We start from the raw sequence: 20146 nt of genomic DNA on the forward strand, positions 1-20146 counted from the left end.
ACAAACCAGGTTTGCCAAAGTGCTTAAAATAACAACTGGCAGTTTCCCTGGGTGTTGTTTGACTTGATGTAGAAATTTCCCAGAAGGACTGAGAGAGCAGAGAGACAAAAATGGCAGTTGGGAGTGCAGTTCCTGAGGGGTTTTTGAAAGCCCACGTACAGGACTTGTCAGTGGCTTCAGAGCTGGTGATGTGGTGGCCTGCGGTGGCCAGGAGCGTATTTGGTGTTGGAACTGCAGCAAGGACATCCCTGAGGAGCTGTTCAGGTACCTTTGCAATCCTCTTGGGTTACTCAAGGTTACCTAGTGGAGTTACCAGCGCCAGTGTTGGTCATGCCTGAGTTCCCTCCATAATCTGGGAGCAAAAGGAGCTCAGAGAGGAGGGGTTGTACCTTTCTGTCTCAAGTTATGGAACACCCACTATTTTTAGTTGTTTCAACTTACTATGTTAAATATTTTGGGAAATGAGGGGGCAAAGGGCAGGGGGAATGTCTCAAGCACAGACTTGGATTTCCTGTGTCTGTCCCTGGAGGAGAAACTTCTCAATAGGTGCAAACCCTCATGTCAAAAATGGCATGGAGCTGTGCCAGGGCTTGGGATGGATCTCAGGGCAAGGTTCTTCCCCCCGAGGCTGCTGGCACTGCCCAGGCTCCCCAGGGAATGGGCCCGGCCCCAAGGCTGCCAGAGCTCCAGGAGCGTTTGGACAGCGCTCTCAGGGATGCTCAGGGTGGGCTTGTTGGGGGGTCTGGGCAGGGCCAGGGATCCCTGTGGGTCCATTCCAAGCTGGGATATTCAAGGATTCCATGCAATGATCCTGGAACCTGCCAAGTCTCCGAACAGCTCATGGCATGGAGAAGGCAGGTCTGGAGTGGGAGGATTCCCAGAGTTGTGTTGATGCTGTTGGATCTGTGTGAGCACAGGAATCAGGATGGGTATGGACACATTTCCATGAAATTGAGCTGTTGGGGGGAAAATAGAAGTTGCTCCAGCTTTCTCTGCTACAGCCAGACAGAAGGAAAGGGCTGGTGGGAGTTCACAGCTGAGTCCTCTGGAGAGAAAGCAGGAGAAGAAGAGGCAAAGCAGGAGAAGCAGCTTGTTAACTGTTTTCATTAAACTTTTTAGCATCTGCAAGATGAGCAGTTTAGTTGTCAAGTGAGAGGAGGGGAAAGAATTAAGGGGACAGTTCCTGGTGGCTGTTACCTTGCTGGAAAGATCCCACAGAAGTTTCAGGTGCCCTTTTCAGTGTATCAGGATGTGAAAATCTCTGTCCATAGAACAGTCAGCAGCTTGGAAGTTCAGGGCCCGCCCATGTGGGTTTTTTTGGGGCCATGGAGAAGCAGGAGTTAATGTTTCCTGGGATCTGAAATGGGAACAGAGTGGGTGGATTGAAGGGGGGGTTTCTAGCCCAGGCACTGATGGTTCTTGCAATTAAAAACAATCCCAAGCCAAACGGTTGAATTAATCCCAAAGACAGTGACTGGGAAAGACAATTATGTGTAAATGGAGAAAATTAAACTTGAGTGTCGAGCTGTGGAATGGGAATGTCTGGGTATGTGGGGTCTTGGGTGAGCTGGGAATTGGTCTGTGTTTTTCCTGGGAAGGAGTGTGCCGGGCCAGCACGGCCAGGGAAGGTTGGAGGCAGCTGCTTGGCAGTGAGCCATGGTGGGGGACATCCATGGCAGCAGGGACCTGCTGTGGTGTGGGGAAGGTGACTGGGGTCCCTGGTCTGGGGGTATCCAGGCTGCTGAGGTGTTTGTGGCTCTGCCGGGCAGAACCAGGTGACGCTGCTGCTGAGCATGAGCAGCAAAACTGGGGGGTGGGACTGGATGGTCCCTTCCACCCCAAAGTGCTGTGGGACCCTGTGGAATAACCCTGTGAAACGGAAGCTGAAGATCCAAGGGGAAATCGTGGGGGGAAAGGCGGATTTTTTGTTTTCTTAAGTTTAGTAACTCGGCGAGAAGGAGGAATGCAGCGGTCCCGATGCGGGGCTGTGCCATAGCTCTGTCCCCGAGTGCCTGGAAGGGTCGGGACCGGGAGGAGCTGCCGCGGCTCCGGTTCCTGCGGTGCCGAGCGGTGCCCACTGACCTGCTCGCTCCTCTCTGCCGAGCGATGGTGGCAGCGGTCCCCGGCGCTCCGACTGCCTCCCGCCTCTCTCGCTTTCGGCGGCGTTTTCCAGGCAGCTGAGCCCCGGCTCCGCGATGGGAGCAGCCGTGTCTGAGCTGCGGATGGGGGGAGGGCGGCAGTGCCGTGCGCCGGGGATGCTCGCGGCCCCCGGGGATGCTCAAACCCCTCGGGATGTTCGATACCCGCCCCCCCGCCATGGTCGCGGTCCCCTTCGGATGCCCGGAACTCTCGGGCTGCTCAGAACCATCTGCCATGCTGGAGTGCCCTGCAGTTTTAGGAGACCCTCCGGGGATGCTCGGATCCGTCCTGGGCTGTTCGGAGCTCCCTTGGGGTGATCAGAACGCCCCAGAGATGCTTGGACCCCCCCACGATGCTCGGACCTCTCCCATCCCCCTGCAGTGCTCAGGACCCCCTTCCCCCCACGCTCGGAGCCCCCCGGGGTGCTCAGCCCCCACCCTCCCCCCCCCCCCCCAAACGCTCGGTCCCCTCGGGCCGGGCCGGAGTCGCGGCTCCGCGGGCGGGGGCGGGGCCAAGAAGGGCGTGGCCCGGTGGGCGGGGCTCCGGCGGGCGGGTCTGTGCCGGTGGGCGGGGCCTCGGCGCGCATGCGCGTGGCGGGCGCGGCCCGGCCCATCGCCGGGCGGGGCGGGGGGCGCAGGGAGGCGGCGGCGGCGGCCCCGGGCAGCGGCACCGCCCCGGCCCCGGCCCGCTGCGCTGCGCCCGCTCCGCGCCATGCCCGGCTCCATGTACCAGCCCGAGCCCGGGCAGCCGGCCCGCGGCCCGCCGCGCTGCCTCACCCTGCTCAGCCCGCCGCCGCCCGCCGGGCAGGACCCGCCGCCGGAGCCCGAGCCCGGCCGGGAGCGGGAGGGGCCGCCGGGGCCGCCGGCGCAGGGCGAAGCCGCCGCGCTGAGGTTCGCCCTGGACCAGCTCTCGCTGCTGGGGCTGGAGGGCGCGGAGGAGCCGGCGGGGGGCGCGGGGCCGGGCGGCCTAAGGGAGCGGGAGCGAGGCGGCGGCTCCCCGGTGCCGGCCCCCGCCCCGGCCGCGGGCGCCTTCGGCAGCCTGGCCCCGCCGCTGGGGCCGCCCGCGCTGCTGCCCGAGCCGCCGGCGAGCAGGAAGAAGAGCGTGAACATGACCGAGTGCGTGCCCGTGCCCAGCTCCGAGCACGTCGCCGAGATCGTGGGCCGGCAAGGTAACGCGGCGTGGGGACACGGCGGGACACGGGGACCCTCCTCCCTCGCGCCGGCCCGCCGCGATCTGGGGCAGTTTCGGGGCTTTGTCTCCGTGCGGAGGCGGAAACTTAACGGCGACAGATCCCGCGGCCCCGAAAGTCGGCCGCGGGTCCCGGGAGCCGCGCTCCGCGCCGGTCCCACCGAACTGCCTGGAAATAGCGATTAAACTCCATCGGCCCGGATGGGAGAACGCCGGGTGCCCACGGAAAGTTCCCGGGAGCCACACGAGTCCGTGGGAGCTGCCAGGACACGGAGCGAGGCGAGAGCTTTGGTTTCATTGTAGTTGTGCCTCTGCCCCCTCCCCTCCAGCTCCGTATCTCAGACCCGGCGTGTAAACGGTGTCCCTTATCTCAGACTTCGTTTACAAATCCTGCTGATAAATCCGATAGAAATGGTCACTAACCCGCTCGTTTGTAGGTGGCCGGAGCTCCGCGGGCCCCTCGCACCCAGCTGTCACAAAGGGACGCCCCAGCCCCCGCCGGGTGGGTGTGCCTGGAGTGGGCTTTGTCTCCAGGACATACCAAATAAACCAAACTTGCACCTTGAAAAATCAAAAAGAAAAGACCCAGGGCGGAGGATTTAAGGAAAAAAAAGGAAAAGGAAGAGAGCTGCTGCCCGCAGGGATCCCGGCAGGAATCCCCTGGCAGGGAGCGTGACCTCCGGGGTGTTTTGCCCTTGTGGGCTCTGGCACCCCGGCCCTGCCCTCGTCCGGCGGCTCTCACCCCTCCCTGCCCGGGGGCTGCGGGCCGGGGGTCGGGGGGCTTTTTTTCCAGGGGGGAAGCGGGGAACTGGGCAGCCTCATTGTTCTCTTTGTTAGCCAGAGCCATGCTGTGATGAGCGCGGTGACATCATGCTCTGCGCTTCCCATTGGCCTGCGCTGCCTCCCAGCCGGCCCCGCTTCCCGGCCTCCCAACTTTCCGTGCACCCCTCTGCGGTCCCGCCGCCCCGTTCGGGGGTCCCCCCGGGCTGCGGGACCCTCCCGGGCTGCGGGGTCTCCCCGGGCTGCGGGACCCTCCCGGGCTGCGGGACCCCCCCGGGCTGCGGGGTCCCCCCGGGCTGCGGGACCCCCCCGGGCTGCGGGGTCCCCCCGGGCTGCGGGGTCCCCCCGGGCTGCGGGGTCCCCCCGGGCCGGCGGAGCGTTGGGCAGAGCCGGGGGAGCGGAGCGTGGCACCGCTCCCAGGGATTCTCCCACTCGCCCCGGGCGGGATGGAGTCCTGGCTCTGCTGGCCTCGCCGCCGGGCTCTGCGGAGCCACGGGGTCCGGCGGCTTGAAACCGAGCCTGTGCCGGGGGCTGGGCTCTGCTGGGAACCCGCTGGTTCTGCCGGGGGAATGGCTGCGTTTGGCCCGGGAGCTGCCGGTCGGTGCCTTCCTTCTCCTGGGTGTTTCGTTGTGGTGAGACCCCGGTGCTGCTCCTCCAGCACCCCGAGCAGTTTGGTGCACAGCCAGTACCTGCCCAAACACCTCGGTGGAGTTTGGGTGCTCACTAAGCTTCGCGAGCTCGTGAAACTTTTGAAAAAAATACTGCCAGAGGAATTATTATGTTGGCCTGAGGAGGGGTGCTTGAGGGGCACCGTGTGGGCTTGGAGATGACCTGGGGCCAGCTGTGAGCTGAAGCACCCTGCTGCCCTCTCCAGGAGTTTCCCCTTCTGTTTCCTGCCCCTCTCCTGGTCTTGGCCTGCTGGGATGCAGTGTGCTGGCCCTGCACTGGATTTTTGTTCAGGAGGGGCGCTGGGTACCCTTGATCACATTGTGGGATGGGTGATGATTGTGGGTCGGGCAGCACAGGCTGGCAGCAGTGTCTTTGTGCTCCAGTGCTCTCTGTGCTGCTGGCAGCTGGATTATGGCAAGGATGTAATATTGCTCAGGCTACCTCTGAGCAATACCGAGCTTATTCCTCAGGGCTCACACTGAGCAGAGCCCTCTCACTCACTCTGTGCTGCCTCCTGGGTCCTTCTGCTTCCCTGTTCCCTCCCCCAAGTCTCCCTCAGCTTTGGCAGCCCCGTGGCAGCGGGGTCTGGTGGTAGAGCTGAGCCTTAGGGTGTTGGCTGGACCATCATCATCATCATGGTGACAAAGTGTGTGCTGCTGGTGACACTGCAGGGCTGGGTTAGGTCACCCACACCGTGTCCCTGTCACTCTTGTCTTTCCCTCACTGCCCAGCCTGGTTGTGACCCAGGGAGCAGAAATTTGTGGTGCCGTCACACCTGGAACGTTGGATGGGATGAAGATCGTGCATCTTGAGTGCCCTGGAAGGGGCTGGAGTTGGGGCAAGGCTCAGGATCTGTCCACACACACCTTGGGGCACTTTGGGACCTGTTCTGCTTTGCCCAGACCTGGCTGCTGGAGCAAGTGGGGACCAGGGAGGTCCTGGAAGCCAGGACCAACACATGGATGTCCTGTCCTGGGCAGGCTGAGATGGGACGAAGGCAGTTGGAGACGACTCCTCCTACTTCTTTTCTTCAGTTTCTTTCCTCCAGATAACCTAATTTAACCCTTTCACAAAGGAGCAGCAGCAGCCCATCAGGTATATCTTTGTTCTCTAAATCAAATTGGTGTTTTCTTCCCTGAGCTGGAGGAGTGTTTGCCATGACCCCACGTCCAGACTGGCATCGGTGACACCACGAAGCAGCAGCTGCCTGCCAGGATCTGCGGCTCCTCTCCCCGCTGCCCACATGGCTGCGTGGCCGGGCGGGATTCCCTGGCTGTGCCTTCGCCTGCAAGCCCGGTCATGACTCCTGCTGAGGGAGGAACCATCTCCAAAACGTGCTGTGGGCACCGATTGGAGCCGTGTGGGCTCCTCTTGCCATCCAGCAGAGAGAGCCGTGGGGATAACGGGAATCACCACACCAGGAGCACGGGGCAGGTGTTAGAGCTGCCCTGACTGTCATGTGGGATTGCTGGTGTGGATTCCTGCTGTCCCAGCTTTGGAGGGGCATTTCCAGCAGTGTCTGCTCTCCCCTCCCACACCAGGTGCCTCCCGTGGGACGGAGCCACAGCTCCTCTCCCCGTCTGTGACACCTGGGGACTGGCACAGCTCCACAAAAGGAGAGTTGCTGTTTATAGAAGATGCTGCGATGCTCAAAGGGTAGATCCAGGGAAGAATGGCACGTGGCACCTCTGGACTCTGCTGGACTCCGCAGCATTCCAGTGCTGAGAGGATGCACAGGGTGACCATGGGCGTGTCTGGGCCAGCCTGGGCACCTGTAACCTCACCATGGATCACACGGGTGCAAGGAATCCTCTCATTTCAGAGCCCTGGGTTGCTGCTCTCTGTTGTCTCCTGCCCAGGTGCCATGTCCTTGGAGGCACCTGGCACATCCTCCTGGCTGCCTCCTCCCAGCTGGGTCACAGCAGAGCTGGGAACTCCTGAGCTTGGTCACACAGATGGATCTGGTTGCTGAAGGATCTGCCTGTACATCTGAGAGCTGGCACTGGCTGCACACTGTGTCCCGAGGAGGAGAGCCCAGCCTCCCTGCCCCGCTCTTGCAGTGTCTGGAGAAGAAGCCAAGGTGTGATGTGCTCGCCTCCAGCAGCAGGGCTGCAGGGATGAGTTCATTCCTGTGTGCAGAGTTGGGAAGGAGCGCTCAGCAAGGGGAGAGGAGCTGTGATGGAGGTGCAGCGTTTTCCCCTCCACGCCTGGCCCCAGTCCCTGCCCATCCTGTGCCAGTCACTGGTAACAAAGGGGACTGGGAGCTCCAGAACTCTGGATCAGAGGCTTCCCAAGTGTGGGAATGTGGGGATTCCCACACTCGGGGAACATGGGATGTGGCTCCTGCCTGATGGCACCGTCCTCCTGCCTGGTGCCATCAGAGGCTCCTCCAGAAAAGTTCTGCTGGTGCTTTTTGGGTTTAACCAGCTCAGAGCTGGGCACTGCCAGCACAGACCTCCTTGGTCAAGCACAGATGCAGTCTGGGCAAGGGGATGAGCTGGCTCTGTCCTCCTTGTGTGCAGGAGGCACCTGCTGTGGGAGCAGAGGGTGCCCAGGCCGTGCTGGGATCAGGGTGTGGATGAGCTGTGTGGGATCTGTCACCTCCAGCGTGGTCACTGGAGGATGGAGAAGCTCTTCCCAGCCCTCTCTCCCAGTTTTCATGGGCTCTTGCAGTGGTCTCAGCCCTGATCTGTCTGGGGCTTCTCACAGAGAGACAAGTTTTCTTTTTTTCATCCATGTGAGGATGTCCAGGGAGAGCAGCCACCTTTCCTGGGGTGCTGCCCCCATCACCACATTATCCTGGGAAAAATTCCCTGGGATTCTGTTTCTTGTCAGAAATTACCAATGTCCCATCCCAAGAGCAGGTGGGATGGGTTCAGCCAGGACAGTTTTACAAAGTGGAGTGTAATGGGAGCAGTCTGTGATGGGGAGAGGGTGAAAGAAGAGGGGATGGAGTTGAGACAGGTTTGGGAGGAGTGGGCTGCTCACCCCCCATCGGGGCTGTCCCTGCAGGCAGAGCTGGCTCTAGTGGCACAGGGGCTGTGACTTGGAGTTGGGGTGAGACCTCTGCAGTGCTGGGGTTTGCTGGCAGCCATGGGGTGTCAGGATGAGTTTGTGCCCACAGGGACTCAGAGCTCCACCAAAGAGATGTAACACAGCAGCTGAGCCGCTCTCGGGCTCTGGAAAGACCCAGGCTCTGTTCACAAAGGGCTCTTGGGGCTGAAGCATCCCTGGGTCTGTCTCTTCCACTGCCCCTGGTTTTGGGCTGTTTTTATTTGGATCTTTAAAGCTGCTTCAGTGGAGACTTGCAGCAGAGTCTGGCACTCTGTTGCCATTGGTGCTGCACAGCAGCCCAGGGCCAGGGGAATGTGTGGATGCCTCCTGCTGCTGCTGGGCTGAGGTCTGGCACTGCCTGGGCTGGGAGCTCACCAGCACTTCCAGGCAGCTCCAGGTCCTTTCCACAGCCCCCTTTGGCGTGACCCTGACCCTGCAGCAGCTTCACAGGGATGTGGCCATCTCTGGAGATGGTTTGCAGGGGCTCATCTGAAAGGTTTCCTACTGGTCTGAATCGCTCCAAGTACAAGAAAGACGTGGAGCTGCAGGAGCCCCTCTGCTCTGCTTTTGGGAGAGCTGGGGGTGCTCACCTGGAGAAGAGAAGGCTCCAGGGAGAGCTCAGAGCCCCTTGCAGGGCCTAAAGGATCTCCAGGAGAGCTGGAGAGGGACTGGGGACAAGGCCTGGAGGGACAGGACACAGGGAATGGCTCCCACTGCCAGAGGGCAGGGCTGGATGGGATATTGGGCAGGAATTGTTGGCTGGGAGGGTGGGCAGGCCCTGGCACAGGGTGCCCAGAGCAGCTGTGGCTGCCCCTGGATCCCTGGCAGTGCCCAATGCCAGGCTGGATGGGTTTTGGAGCAGTCTGGGATATTGGAAGGTGTCCTTGCCCATGGCAGGGGGTGAAACAAGATCAACCCTAAGGTCGTTTCCAACTCAAACCATTCCATGCTTCCCCCAGCTGCAGTTGCTGGTTAAATCCCCAGTTTGCAGTTTGAGTCCATCTGGCTCTGGGGGGGCTCAGCCAGGAGGTGCCATCCCCCCCTCCTGAGCAGGGGCAGCCTGGCTCAGCTGCCTCAGGGGGTGCAGGGGTGCTGGAGGGCAGGGCTGTGCCCCCGGTGTCCCAGAGCCTCGATCACTGTGCCAGGTGGGGTTAAACACTTCCCTGAATGCCAGCCTGGGGAGGCTGCTCATCCTGCCCATCCTGCTCCAGCCTTTGGGACCTTTGCCTGGGAGTCCCTGCAGCCAAGGGGTGTCTCAGGAGCAGTTTGGGCCTGGGGACAGGGCAGGACAGATTGGTCCCCTGGTGTGTCCCGATGCTGGAGACTCCTCACAGGCACAGTTCCTGGTGCTGGTGCCAGCACATGGCCTCAGGCAGTGGCTTCCCTGGCCGCTGCCTCCCTTTCCAGTGTTTCCTGGTGTGGCTCTGGGACAGCTGGGGGGTGACTCCACACCCCCACCCTCCCAGATCTGCCATCCTCCTCTCCTAGCCCTCCCCTGGGAAACCCAGCTCCCACCCCAGCTGTGTTTGGTGCCATTCATGACCCTGGCAGCATCCAGCAGCCACGGGCTGGGGGCATTTTTCCTGTGCTGCTGGTTTGAGGAGGGTGGAACTGGCCAAGCCAGGCACCCCTTTGATTTTTATCCAAGGTTTTTGGCTTTGTCCCTATGAAGAGCTCACGGGAGCAGCCAGACAAACTCTTCCTCTCTTTGGTGCTGCCATGGCATCATTTGGGTCCCAGTGGTGCTGCTGGTGTGATGGAGTGGGGTGGGGAAGAGCCACGTCCCACATGGGATGTGGCTCCTGAGTGACTCCTGTGTGCAGCTCCTGGAGCTGCCAGTGGCTTTGCATCCTGAAACTGCCACTTGCTGAGGCTTGGGATGGATCTCAGGGCAAGGTTCTTCCCCCCGAGGCTGCTGGCACTGCCCAGGCTCCCCAGGGAATGGGCCCGGCCCCAAGGCTGCCAGAGCTCCAGGAGCGTTTGGACAGCGCTCTCAGGGATGCTCAGGGTGGGCTTGTTGGGGGGTCTGGGCAGGGCCAGGAGTGGGGCTCCATCCCTGGGGGTCTTTACCAAGTTGGGATATTCCATGATTCTGTGATGCTGCAAAGGATGAATTTGGGACCTTGGGCATGAGGCTGGTGCCCATGGGAGGCAGCAGCAGAGCCTCTTCCCACTGCATTGGGCTTGTCCTGCTTTGCCAAGCAGTGGAGCAGGGGCAGATCTTACAGCAGGCACCAGGATAAATCTGGGAGGGGAACGTGGGAGTTGCAGGTGCCTCTCCCAGGACAGCCTGTAGGAGCTGGCACATGATAATGGCTTCAGTAAATGTCGCCTTCGATGGTTCTGCCCTGCCCCAGTCCCTGGGCCATCGCTTCACTGTGCCATAAATCCACGTGCCAGGGGTTGGTGGTGCTGAAGGGCCTGGCTGTGGCACCCAGGGCAGCTCCTGCTGCTCCCTCACTCTGACAGTTTCTCACTTCTTGTCATCCACGAGGCTCAGTGCTGTGGGAAGTGCAGCACACCTGGGCTGATCCAGGCTGTTCTCACTCTGCTCTCCAGGTGCTCCTGGAGACCCTGCAGTGATTTACCTGGTTGGGACAGACCTGACTCAACTTCTTGTGCCATTCCAGCCCTGGCTGAGTCACAGAACCCCAGAATGGTTTGAGGTGGAGGGGACATTAAATCCCACCCAGTCCCAACCCCTGCCATGGTATTCCACTATCCCAGGCTGCTCCAAGCCCCGTCCAGCCTGATCTTGGACACTTCCAGGGATGGAGCAGGCACAGCTGCTCTGGGCAGCCTGTTTCACTCTAGTGGGTTGACTCTGGCTAGTTCCAGACATTCACCAAAGCTGCGCCATCACTGCTCTCCACAAGTGGGCAGGGGAGAGAAAATACAGCAAAGGTTTCATGGGTTGAGATAAGGGCAGGGAAAGATCCCTCACCCAGTATTGTCAAGGGCAAAACAGACTCAACTTGGGGATACTAATTGAATTTATTACTAACAAAATCAGAGCAGGAGCATGAGAGGTAAAATCTTACAATCACCTTCCCCTTCCCTCATTCCTGGGCTCTCCCTCTGCCCCCCAGCAGCGCAGGGGGGTGGGAATGGGGATCACGGTCAGTTCATCCCACGTTGTTCCTGCTGCTGCTCAGGGAGAGGAGTTGGAGCTCTTCTCCTGCCCCAGTGTGGGGTCCCTCCCATGGGACACATGTCTCCACACCCTGTCCCACCCTTTGTCCCCCTCAGGATCACCAAGTGCATCCAGCAAACCTGCTCCAGCATGGGCTCCTCTCTCCACAGGTCTGCAGGTCCCTGCCAGGACCCTGCTCCAGCTCAGGCTTCCCCCAGGGTCACAGCCTTCTTTGGGCATGTCCCTGCTCCAGCGTGGGCTCCTCCTGGGGCTGCAGGGGGATCTCAGCTCCAGTGCCTGGAGCAGCTCCTGCCGCTCCTTCTGCCCTGCCCTGGGTGTCTGCAGAGCTGCTCCTCTCACTCCTTCTAACCCTGCTCTTCTCTAGACCAAGTTGCAGCTGCACAAGACATTTTTTCCTTCTTAAATGCATGATCCCGAGGTGTCCCTACCATCTCTGCTGGGCTGGGCCTTGGCCAGTGCCAGGTCCATCCTGGAGCTGCCTGAAATTGGCTCTGCTGGAGACAGGGGAAGCTTCTGGCAGCTGCTCACAGAAACCACCCCTGTAACCTTTGCTGCTACCAAAACCTGGCTATAGAAACCCAATACTCCCCACCCTCCCAGCCAACAATTCCTGCCCAATATCCCATCCAGCCCTGCCCTCTGGCACTGGGAGCCATTCCCTGTGTCCTGTCCCTCCAGGCCTTGTCCCCAGTCCCTCTCCAGCTCTCCTGGAGCCCCTTTAGGCCCTGCAAGGGGCTCTGAGCTCTCCCTGGAGCCTTCTCTTCTCCAGGTGAGCACCCCCAGCTCTCCCAGCCTGGCTCCAGAGCAGAGGGGCTCCAGCCCTTGGAGCAGCTCCGTGGCCTCCTCTGGACTGGCTCCAGCAGCTCTGCATCTTTCATGTGCTGAGGCCCTTCAGCCTTCTGGGCCTCTCCTTCTCCAGCCTCACAGCTGGAAGAGCAGCCCTGCCCTTCCTCAGGGAGCGTCTGGGAAGAGGAGGAGGGGAAGGAGTGCCCTGAGCCGTTCACAGAGGAGCCAACCAGGCACTTGCAGCTGCTCGGCTGTGCCCGGAGGAGTCGAGCTCTTTATCCACAGGGATCTGCAGCAGCGTTTGCCATGGACAGGGACAAGCCCAGGGCTCCAGTGGAGCACCCTCCATCCCTGCTGGCTCCCAGCTTTGTGTTGGATGGCCTGCAAAGCTCAGGGGTGGGAGGGGACAGATGGGGGTCACTCACTGCTGTGTGCCAGTGGCCAGTGAGCTCAGCTCTGGTCGTGCTGTGCCTGGTTCGTGGGGACTTCATTAAGAGTGGATGCAATTAGGGCTGGGGGTGCAGGGAGTGGGGCTGGGCTGGGCTGGCAGTCACAGACTGCTCCTCAGTGGAGCAGAGCAAAGTGGTCCTGGAGGAGAGTTGGAGCCTTTTGCAGCCCCAGAGGAGAGCAGGAGCCTTTGGCTGGACGATGCTGCCAGGACCCGCAGCCAGAGCCCAGCTGGGCCGTGCCCAGGGCTGTGCCCAGGGCCGCACGGTGCTGCAGCTCCATCTCACAGCCCCACAGCCAGCCATGGGCAGCTCTGCCTGCTGAATCACGTTCCTCCTGCAGGGGAAGCAGGATTTTCCAGAACAGGGAGAGCAGGAGCCCTGGGAGCACCCCTGCCCCAGCCCAGGCACTGGGGAGCCCTCCCGTGGGACAAGGCGGGGAGGGGGTGGCTGTGTCCCCTGCCTTGGGGAGGTCCAGCTCCCCTGTCCCTCCAGGAGTGCATCCAGGGCTGTTCCTCAGGTTCAGCTGGTGACTCAGAGGTGTCAGTGGACCTGCAGGATCCAAACAGCTTTTCCCTTCCTTTCCATCTTGGCATCTTTTTTTCCTTGTACCTCCTTAAATTCCTCTGGAGTGAATCCAGCTTCTCACCTGCTCAGTGGCCCTGATGGTGCCCCCATGGGTGCCTGCCTTGGCACCTCTGCCCACGCCTGTCCCAGCCCTCTGGAGCAGGCCTGCAGGACACGTCCTGCTGATCCCCAACCCCTGAGGGTCAGAACAGTGCCAGGAGCTAGGAGAAGCCAGCACTGAGCCATGAGCCCCCATCTGCCTTGGAGGCCGGAGGGACTTCTCTGTCCCAGGGTGTCCATGCTGCAGGTGGAGAGGGACCCTCAGGTTCCTGCTGGTCCGTCGTGTCCCCGTCCTGGGTGAGCAGAGGGTCGCCGTGAGGCCTCGGTGGCGTTGTGTCATTTTTCCCCCTTCTCCTTGCCCTGCAGGCTGCAAAATCAAAGCCCTGCGTGCCAAGACCAACACGTACATCAAGACACCAGTGAGGGGCGAGGAGCCCGTGTTCATCGTCACTGGCAGGAAGGAGGACGTGGAGATGGCCAAGCGGGAGATTCTCTCGGCCGCCGAGCACTTCTCCATGATCCGGGCCACGCGCAACAAAGTCAACGGGCTGACGGGGGCCATGCAGGGGCCCCCCAACCTGCCAGGCCAGACCACCATCCAGGTGAGGGTCCCCTACCGCGTGGTGGGGCTGGTGGTGGGACCCAAGGGAGCCACCATCAAGCGCATCCAGCAGCAGACACACACGTACATCGTGACGCCCAGCCGGGACAAGGAGCCGGTGTTCGAGGTGACGGGCATGCCCGAGAACGTGGACCGGGCGCGGGAGGAGATCGAGGCGCACATCACCATGCGGACAGGCTCCTTCATCGACGTCAACGCCGACAACGACTTCCACTCCAACGGCACCGACGTCTGCCTCGACCTGCAGGGCAGCGCGGCCGCCCCGTGGGCCAAGGCCCCCCACCCTGCCCAGCGCCCCTCGGCCGCGCTGCGCAACGACAGCCTCAGCTCCCTGGGCAGCGGCTCCACCGAGTCCTTCTACAGCGGGCGCGTGGCGGCCGCCAGCCCCACCAGCCCCTACAGCACCTTCAGCGAGCCCCCGGCCCCGCTGGGCTCCGACGAGTGCGACTTCGGCTTCGACTTCTTGGCCCTCGACCTCACCACGCCCACCACCACCATCTGGTCACCCTTCGAGCGCTCGGGCAACCCCCTGCAAGCCTTCAGCAGCTGCTCCTCCATCAACAGCTCGCAGAGACGCAACAGCGGCCCGGCCACGCCGCGCCACTCGCCCACCCTGCCCGAGAGCGGGGCGGCGGGGCTGGAGCACCCCTCGGCTCGGCGCATCCCCAGCGACCCCACCGGTGCCCTGGCCTGGCTGCCTGCCCAGGGCTCGCTCTCCTCCTTCTCCAACAGCACCGGCTACTCCTCCTCCTCCTCGCTGCCCGGCAGCATCTCGGCCACCTCGGGCTCGCCCACCGACTCCAGCAGCTCGGACGGGCACCGCAAGAGCTCCCGGGAGTGCATGGTGTGCCTGGAGAGCGAGGTGATGGCCGCGCTGGTGCCCTGCGGCCACAACCTGTTCTGCATGGAGTGTGCCCTGCGCATCTGCGGCCGGGCACAGCCGCAGTGCCCCGCGTGCCACGTGCCCGCCACCCAAGCCATCCACATCTTCTCCTAGCCCGGGGGCTGGCCCGGCAGCCCCCCCCCTCCACCCCAACACCACGGCGTTTTAAGGACTTTATACTGTTTAAATCGAGCTTTTTATTTAATAACAGATGCGATGGGCGCACGGGGCGGGGAGGGGGGACAGGCGGTGGCAGGAGCTGGAGAGGCGCAGAGGGCGCGGCGGGGGCGGGGGGAGGCCGAATCCGGGGGGTCGGGAGGGAGGGGACGAAGGGGCCGAAGAAGAAGATGAGGATGAGGATGAGGAAAGAGGGGTGTGAATTCCACGAGGAGGAAACTCTGATGTTTACAGAATAGCTTTAACTCTTCACCTGGCTGTGGGCCTGGGGAGGGAGCCCGGCTGTTCTCCACCAGTCCTTCCCAAATACCAGTATTCCGTTTGCAAACTGAAATAACCAGAAAGAAAAGGTCCGGTTGCACTTTTTATTTTAGGACACACAAGGGTTGTCTTTTATTTTTTTAAAATCATTCTATTATTATTATAATAATTTTTTTTTTTGTGGTTCTTTTTGTATGTAGTTTTTTTGGTTTTTTTTTTTTGATGATTCTCAGTGGTTCTATAAAGATATATATATATATATATTTTTTTTTTTTTTTTTATTTTGTAATGCAGGTCTATCTTGTATTTTGCCAATGTGAAAAATGCCCAAAAATGTGTGATGTGAGGTCAGGAGGTTGTGGAATGGAGGGGGCACAGTTAACACACCATGTCACAAAAAACAGACAGATTTCTATCTCCACTTTATTTTGGGGTTGGTTTGGGGGATGTATTTTTTTTTTGGGTTGTTTTTGCTTTGGTTTTTTTTTTTTTTTTGTTCTTTGGTAGGGTTTGGGGGATTTTTAGTTTCTTTTTTGTTTGTTTTGTTTTGTTTTTTTATTTTTTACCTCTTTATGTATATGTAGGGAATTTATAGGAAAATATGTACTTTATTGAATAAATTTTAAAAACTAAAATATATTTTATTTTAAGAAGAAAATAACGGACCTTTAACCTTACATGGCTAAAGTACTGATTATATATTTGCTGAGCTGACTTGACGGTTATGAAAATTGTATCAAGAGTTTTATTTTTTGACTTCAAAGCCTTCTTAATAAAGACTTTTTACTATATATGAATTCTTGTGCTCACCACCGTGTCTCCTTGCCCGGAGCCTCTTGGTGTCCGTTCCCGTTTCCTTGGGCCCAGGGAGAAAGGTGCCAGCTTGGGGGCAGGAGCAGGAGCCAGTGGGAACATCTGCCACCTCCCACAGGTGGGTTTGTCCCTGTCCAGGCTGGGTGACCCCGCTCTGGGTCTGGCTTTCTCCTTGTCCCCACAGACGCTCCTGCTCCAGGCATTGTGGTGCTGCTGGACAGTCCCAAAATCCATCCCTGTGCTGGGCTGAGCCCCCAGCGTGGGCAGCAGGGGAGGGGGGATTCTGCCCCTCTGCCCCTGTGCTCAGGTGAGACCCCACCTGCAGAGCTGCCCCAGCCCTGGGGAACAACATCAGGAGGACGTGGAGCTGCTGGAGCCAGTCCAGAGGAGGCCACGGAGCTGCTCCAAGGGCTGGAGCCCCTCTGCTCTGGAGCCAGGCTGGGAGAGCTGGGGGTGCTCACCTGGAGAAGAGAAGGCTCCAGGGAGAGCTCAGAGCCCCTTGCAGGGCCTAAAGGGGCTCCAGGAGAGCTGGAGAAGGACTGGGGACAAGGCCTGGAGGGACAGGACACAGGGAATGGCTCCCACTGCCAGAGGGCAGGGCTGGATGGGATATTGGGAAGGAATTGTTGGCTGGGAGGGTGGGCAGGCCCTGGCACAGGGTGCCCAGAGCAGCTGTGGCTGCCCCTGGATCCCTGGCAGTGCCCAAGGCCAGGCTGGACGGGGCTTGGAGCAGCCTGGGACAGTGGGACCTGTCCCTGGTCATGGCAGGGGTGGCACTGGATGGGCTTTGAGGTCCCTCCCAACCCAAACCATTCTCCACGCTCATCATCCCTCACATCACTTGGACACCCCTTGTCACTCTGTCCCCACCCTCTGGCCCCTGGTCACCAGGGCTTTGTTCTGGCCCTGCAGGGCTGGCCTGGCCACTCAGGCATGTGGGGCCAGCAGGGCTCTGCTGACAGCAGCACCCAGGGCTGTGGGGACAAACGGGCAGGAGGTGGCCATGGCACACAGGGACACCCCTGGAGAGCAGCACCCGTGGGCAGGGGGGACAGCCAGAGGTGCCAGAGCAGCAGAGGTGTGAGGGTGACTGATTTCCATCGTTACTGGAGTCACTGTCACAAGGGCAGTAGGGGATGTGTGGGGTCCTTGGGGTGCCCTGCATGAGGGACCTGGCTGCTCTTGAACGAGGACAGTTTTGGGGTGTCCTAATCAGGAGAGGTCTTTGGCTGTCCTCAACAGGATCTTGGAGTGTCCCTGGTGGGAGAGGAGTGAGAGTTTGGGGTGTCTCTTGCTGGGGATGCCTGATGAGGCTTCTTTGCATGTCCCAAGTGAGGTCTTGGGGTGCCTCTTACAGGGACCCTTGGCTTGTCCTGAATCAGGGCTCTCGAGCTGCGAGGGGTCTCAGGGTGCAGTGGGGAGAACCTGTCCCAGCACACCCAGGAGCTTCTCTAGCCTGGGGAGGGGCTCGGGGGCAGAATGGGGGCAAAGAGGGGCAGGGAAAAGAATCCCCTCCCTCTCCAATTAGCAGCAATTAATGGCCATAAAGGGCTGCAGGCGGGACAGTGGGAGCAATGTCCTTTGGGGTTTACCCTTTTCTCCCAGTGTGGGATAGGCTGGCAGAGATGGGGGTTGTGGGGACATGTGGGGACCCTCAGGGAGACCCTGGAGCTCAGGCAGGGTGGCCAAGGGAGAGCTGGTAGATGTGATAATTCATCTCCTCCTTCTCCTGTGGAGGAACAGGAAAGTCACTCTGAAGTCAGGTCACTGTGGGCCACCCTTCAGCACCCCAGATCTGGGGCCAAAGGACACCCTTCCCTCTCCCAGCTCAGCTCAGCAGCACTGGGGTCACATCCCCCAGGGATGCTCAGAAAGAACAACCGGGGCTCGCACTCAGATCCATCCCTGTGCCACCCCAGAGAGCCACCTGGAAGGTGACACCGGACTTCTCCAGCAGGGAGGTTTAGACGGTGACCCCGTGACATTCTCCTGGATAAATCCCATCTCTTAAGTACTTCTGAGTACTTCCCAAAGCGGCTGCTGGTTGTTTTTGCATTCCCAAATGCCTGGTTAAGCAGGGAGAGAGGAGGTTTGAGCTGGCCCAGACTTCCAGGTGGAAGGAACCTCTTGGGAGGTTCAGTCCCTGCCGTTCATTTTCCAGGGAGAGGACAGACACAGCCTCACACCAGGGACCCAGGCCACGAGGAGAGGCTGCAGGGACACCCAACCCTCCCCACACAGAGTCTGGGGACTGGGGGTACCTTCCTCCCTGAGGGGGATGGAGCCCAGGAGCTTCTCCAGCTCCTTGCCCAAGGAGCCCCTGACCTCGGTGAAGAACCCCAGGGTGACTCGGCCAACGCCGTCTTCCCTGCACCCGACTCGCCACTGATGATGAGGGACTGGTTCTCCCCAGAGCTGCAGGAGAGGACCCAGCACCTCCCAGAGTGACCTCAGCCATTCCCCTCTGCCCCCCAGGGATGCTCCCAGGACATTCTCTCACCTCACCATCTGCCTGGAGACATCCTGTGCCACGGCAAGGATGTGGGGGTCTGTGTGCCCCCCTGCAGGGGGAAATCACCTCCTCCTCCATGGGCAGCGGCTTTAGGGGTTGATGGAGATGAGGATGGAGCCTGGAGGAAGAGGGCTGTGCCATGGCAGGGACTGTGCCAGGCAGGGACTGTGCCAGGGCAGGAGCTGTGCCAGGGCAGGGACTGTGGCAGGGCAGGGCAGGGGCTGTGCCAGGCAGGGGCTGTGGCAGGCAGGGAGCAGGAGGAGGGCTCAGGGCTGACCACAGCAGCTGTAGATGGAATTGTCCTGCAGCAGCCTCGGGCTCAGGACAGCCGGGGCTGAGGGGAGGAGGCGGCTGGAGCTCGCTGGGGTGGAGATGGAGCTGGGGAAGGGCTGCAAAGGGAAGGTGGCCCCACAAAAGCAGGATGGGCTATGGGGACAGCACAGCTGGAGGGCTTCTGTCTGCAGGCCACGCTGGAGCTGGGGATCACCAGGACTCCCACCCCAGCTGAGCTGGAGACCTTTGGGGAAGCCAGGGAGGAGCAGCTCCCCAGGCGGCCGAGGGACACGGGGCAGGCTCTGGGCACCTGCTCAGGCACCAGATGGGCCATGGCCAGTCAGTGTGTGAGCCCCTCTGGCCTGCTGAGGAGCCCAGGCTAGTTTGGGGTGCAGAGTGAAGCATCTCTCTCTCCTGGGGATTCCTGACTACGTGGGGAGCACAGGAGGCACCCACAGGGCTGCACAGCTCCAGCCTCATGAGCCATCCTGCAGGTGGAGAACGGGGTCTCCTTCCTTGTGGCCTCTGGTCATTTCTGCCGCTCTCCAGACTTGCACAGGTCTGGGTGTGTGGTCAGGGATCCACAGCAGGGAGAGGGCATCTGCAGAGAGCCATGGCCACGAGCCAGGAGAGCATCTGGCCACCAGCCTTGGAGCCAGGTGCCACAGCCCTTCCCACAGCTCTCACCTGGGACAGGTGGCCAGGCAAGCCCTGGGGCTCAGCAGGTGTGTGTCCCCCACCCCTGAAGGACTTCACACCTCCCTCACCTGGAACAATCCTCTCTGGAGCCACCCCACAGGGAGCAGGATCCCACACTCAGCACAAAACCACAGGGAAAGAGGTGAAAACTGGGCCAAAAAGCCTCAAAGCCCTGGTAGAGCTGGCAAGAGGGGGACCAGCTGGCCCCAGGCTGGCACAGGGAGACCTGAGCTCTGGGGACAGGGAACTTGCTGCTGCTGCCCCTGTTCCTGGCACAGGTGCCCATGGTCCCACCCTGAGCATCCCTGAGAGCGCTGTCCAAACGCTCCTGGAGCTCTGGCAGCCTTGGGGCCGGGCCCATTCCCTGGGGAGCCTGGGCAGTGCCAGCACCCTCGGGGGGAAGAACCTTGCCCTGAGATCCATCCCAAGCCCTGGCACAGCTCCAGCCCTTCCTGGGCTCCTGTCCCTGTCCCAGAGCAGAGCTCAGCCCCTGCCCCTCCAGGCCCTGAAGAAACACCCCGTTTTGCTGGTTTTGCAAAATCAGGGATTGGAAATTTGGCTGCAGCAAACATTTCCAGGTCATCAGTGTCATTAGAGTCAAACACTCGAACACTGAATAGGCCAGGGAGGGAGAAGGGGCGGGGCTGAGCTTTGGGTTCACATCCAAGAAATCCCCATAGAATCCCAGAACAGTTTGAGCTGAAAGGCACCTTAAACCCATCTCATTCCACTCCCTGCCATGGGCAAGGTCACCTCCCACTATCCCAGGTTGTTCCCAGCTCCATCCAACCTGGACATTTCAGGGATGGGACATCAGAATCCAAATCACTCTATGAGGATGGATGGTGAAGAGATTCCTGCAGCAGCCAGCCCTAGGTTCCTGTTGTACATGCAGGGAGGAAGGGCCTGTTTGGGGCTGTCCCCTGGCTGTGGCGATCATTTCTCACACACACCAGCACAAGAAAAGAGCCAGGCCCCATCCTGCTGCCTGTTCATGGTCCTTGACAGGCAGAGCTGGACCAGCTCCCCAGCCCCAGGACAGAGGATGAGCTGAGTCAGGCAA

The 20146-nt window shown here is 60.5% G+C and overlaps 1 protein-coding gene across 1 annotated transcript; it reads left to right on the forward strand.

Annotated features, from left to right (window-relative positions):
* Positions 1-2850: 2850 nt before the first annotated feature.
* MEX3D (mex-3 RNA binding family member D) lies at positions 2851-15577 on the forward strand. The gene is made up of 2 exons (XM_005531343.3): positions 2851-3307; positions 13210-15577. Exons 1-2 carry the CDS (start codon positions 2851-2853, stop codon positions 14460-14462), a joined length of 1710 nt encoding a protein of 569 aa, XP_005531400.2. The 3' UTR covers positions 14463-15577.
* The last annotated feature ends 4569 nt before the right edge of the window (positions 15578-20146 follow it).

The sequence above is a fragment of the Pseudopodoces humilis genome, chromosome 28 (genome assembly GCF_049639895.1).
Source record: "Pseudopodoces humilis isolate 2021_Gansu_Grassland_sample_001 chromosome 28, ASM4963989v1, whole genome shotgun sequence".
Lineage (NCBI taxonomy): Eukaryota > Metazoa > Chordata > Aves > Passeriformes > Paridae > Pseudopodoces > Pseudopodoces humilis.

Excerpts from the sequence above, each read along its gene's own strand:
- MEX3D (XM_005531343.3), top strand. The coding sequence starts at position 2,851 with ATGCCCGGCTCCATGTACCAGCCCGAGCCCGGGCAGCCGGCCCGCGGC. Across the intron at positions 3,308-13,209 it reads CGAGATCGTGGGCCGGCAAG|GCTGCAAAATCAAAGCCCTG; the intron begins GTAACGCGGCGT and ends CTTGCCCTGCAG.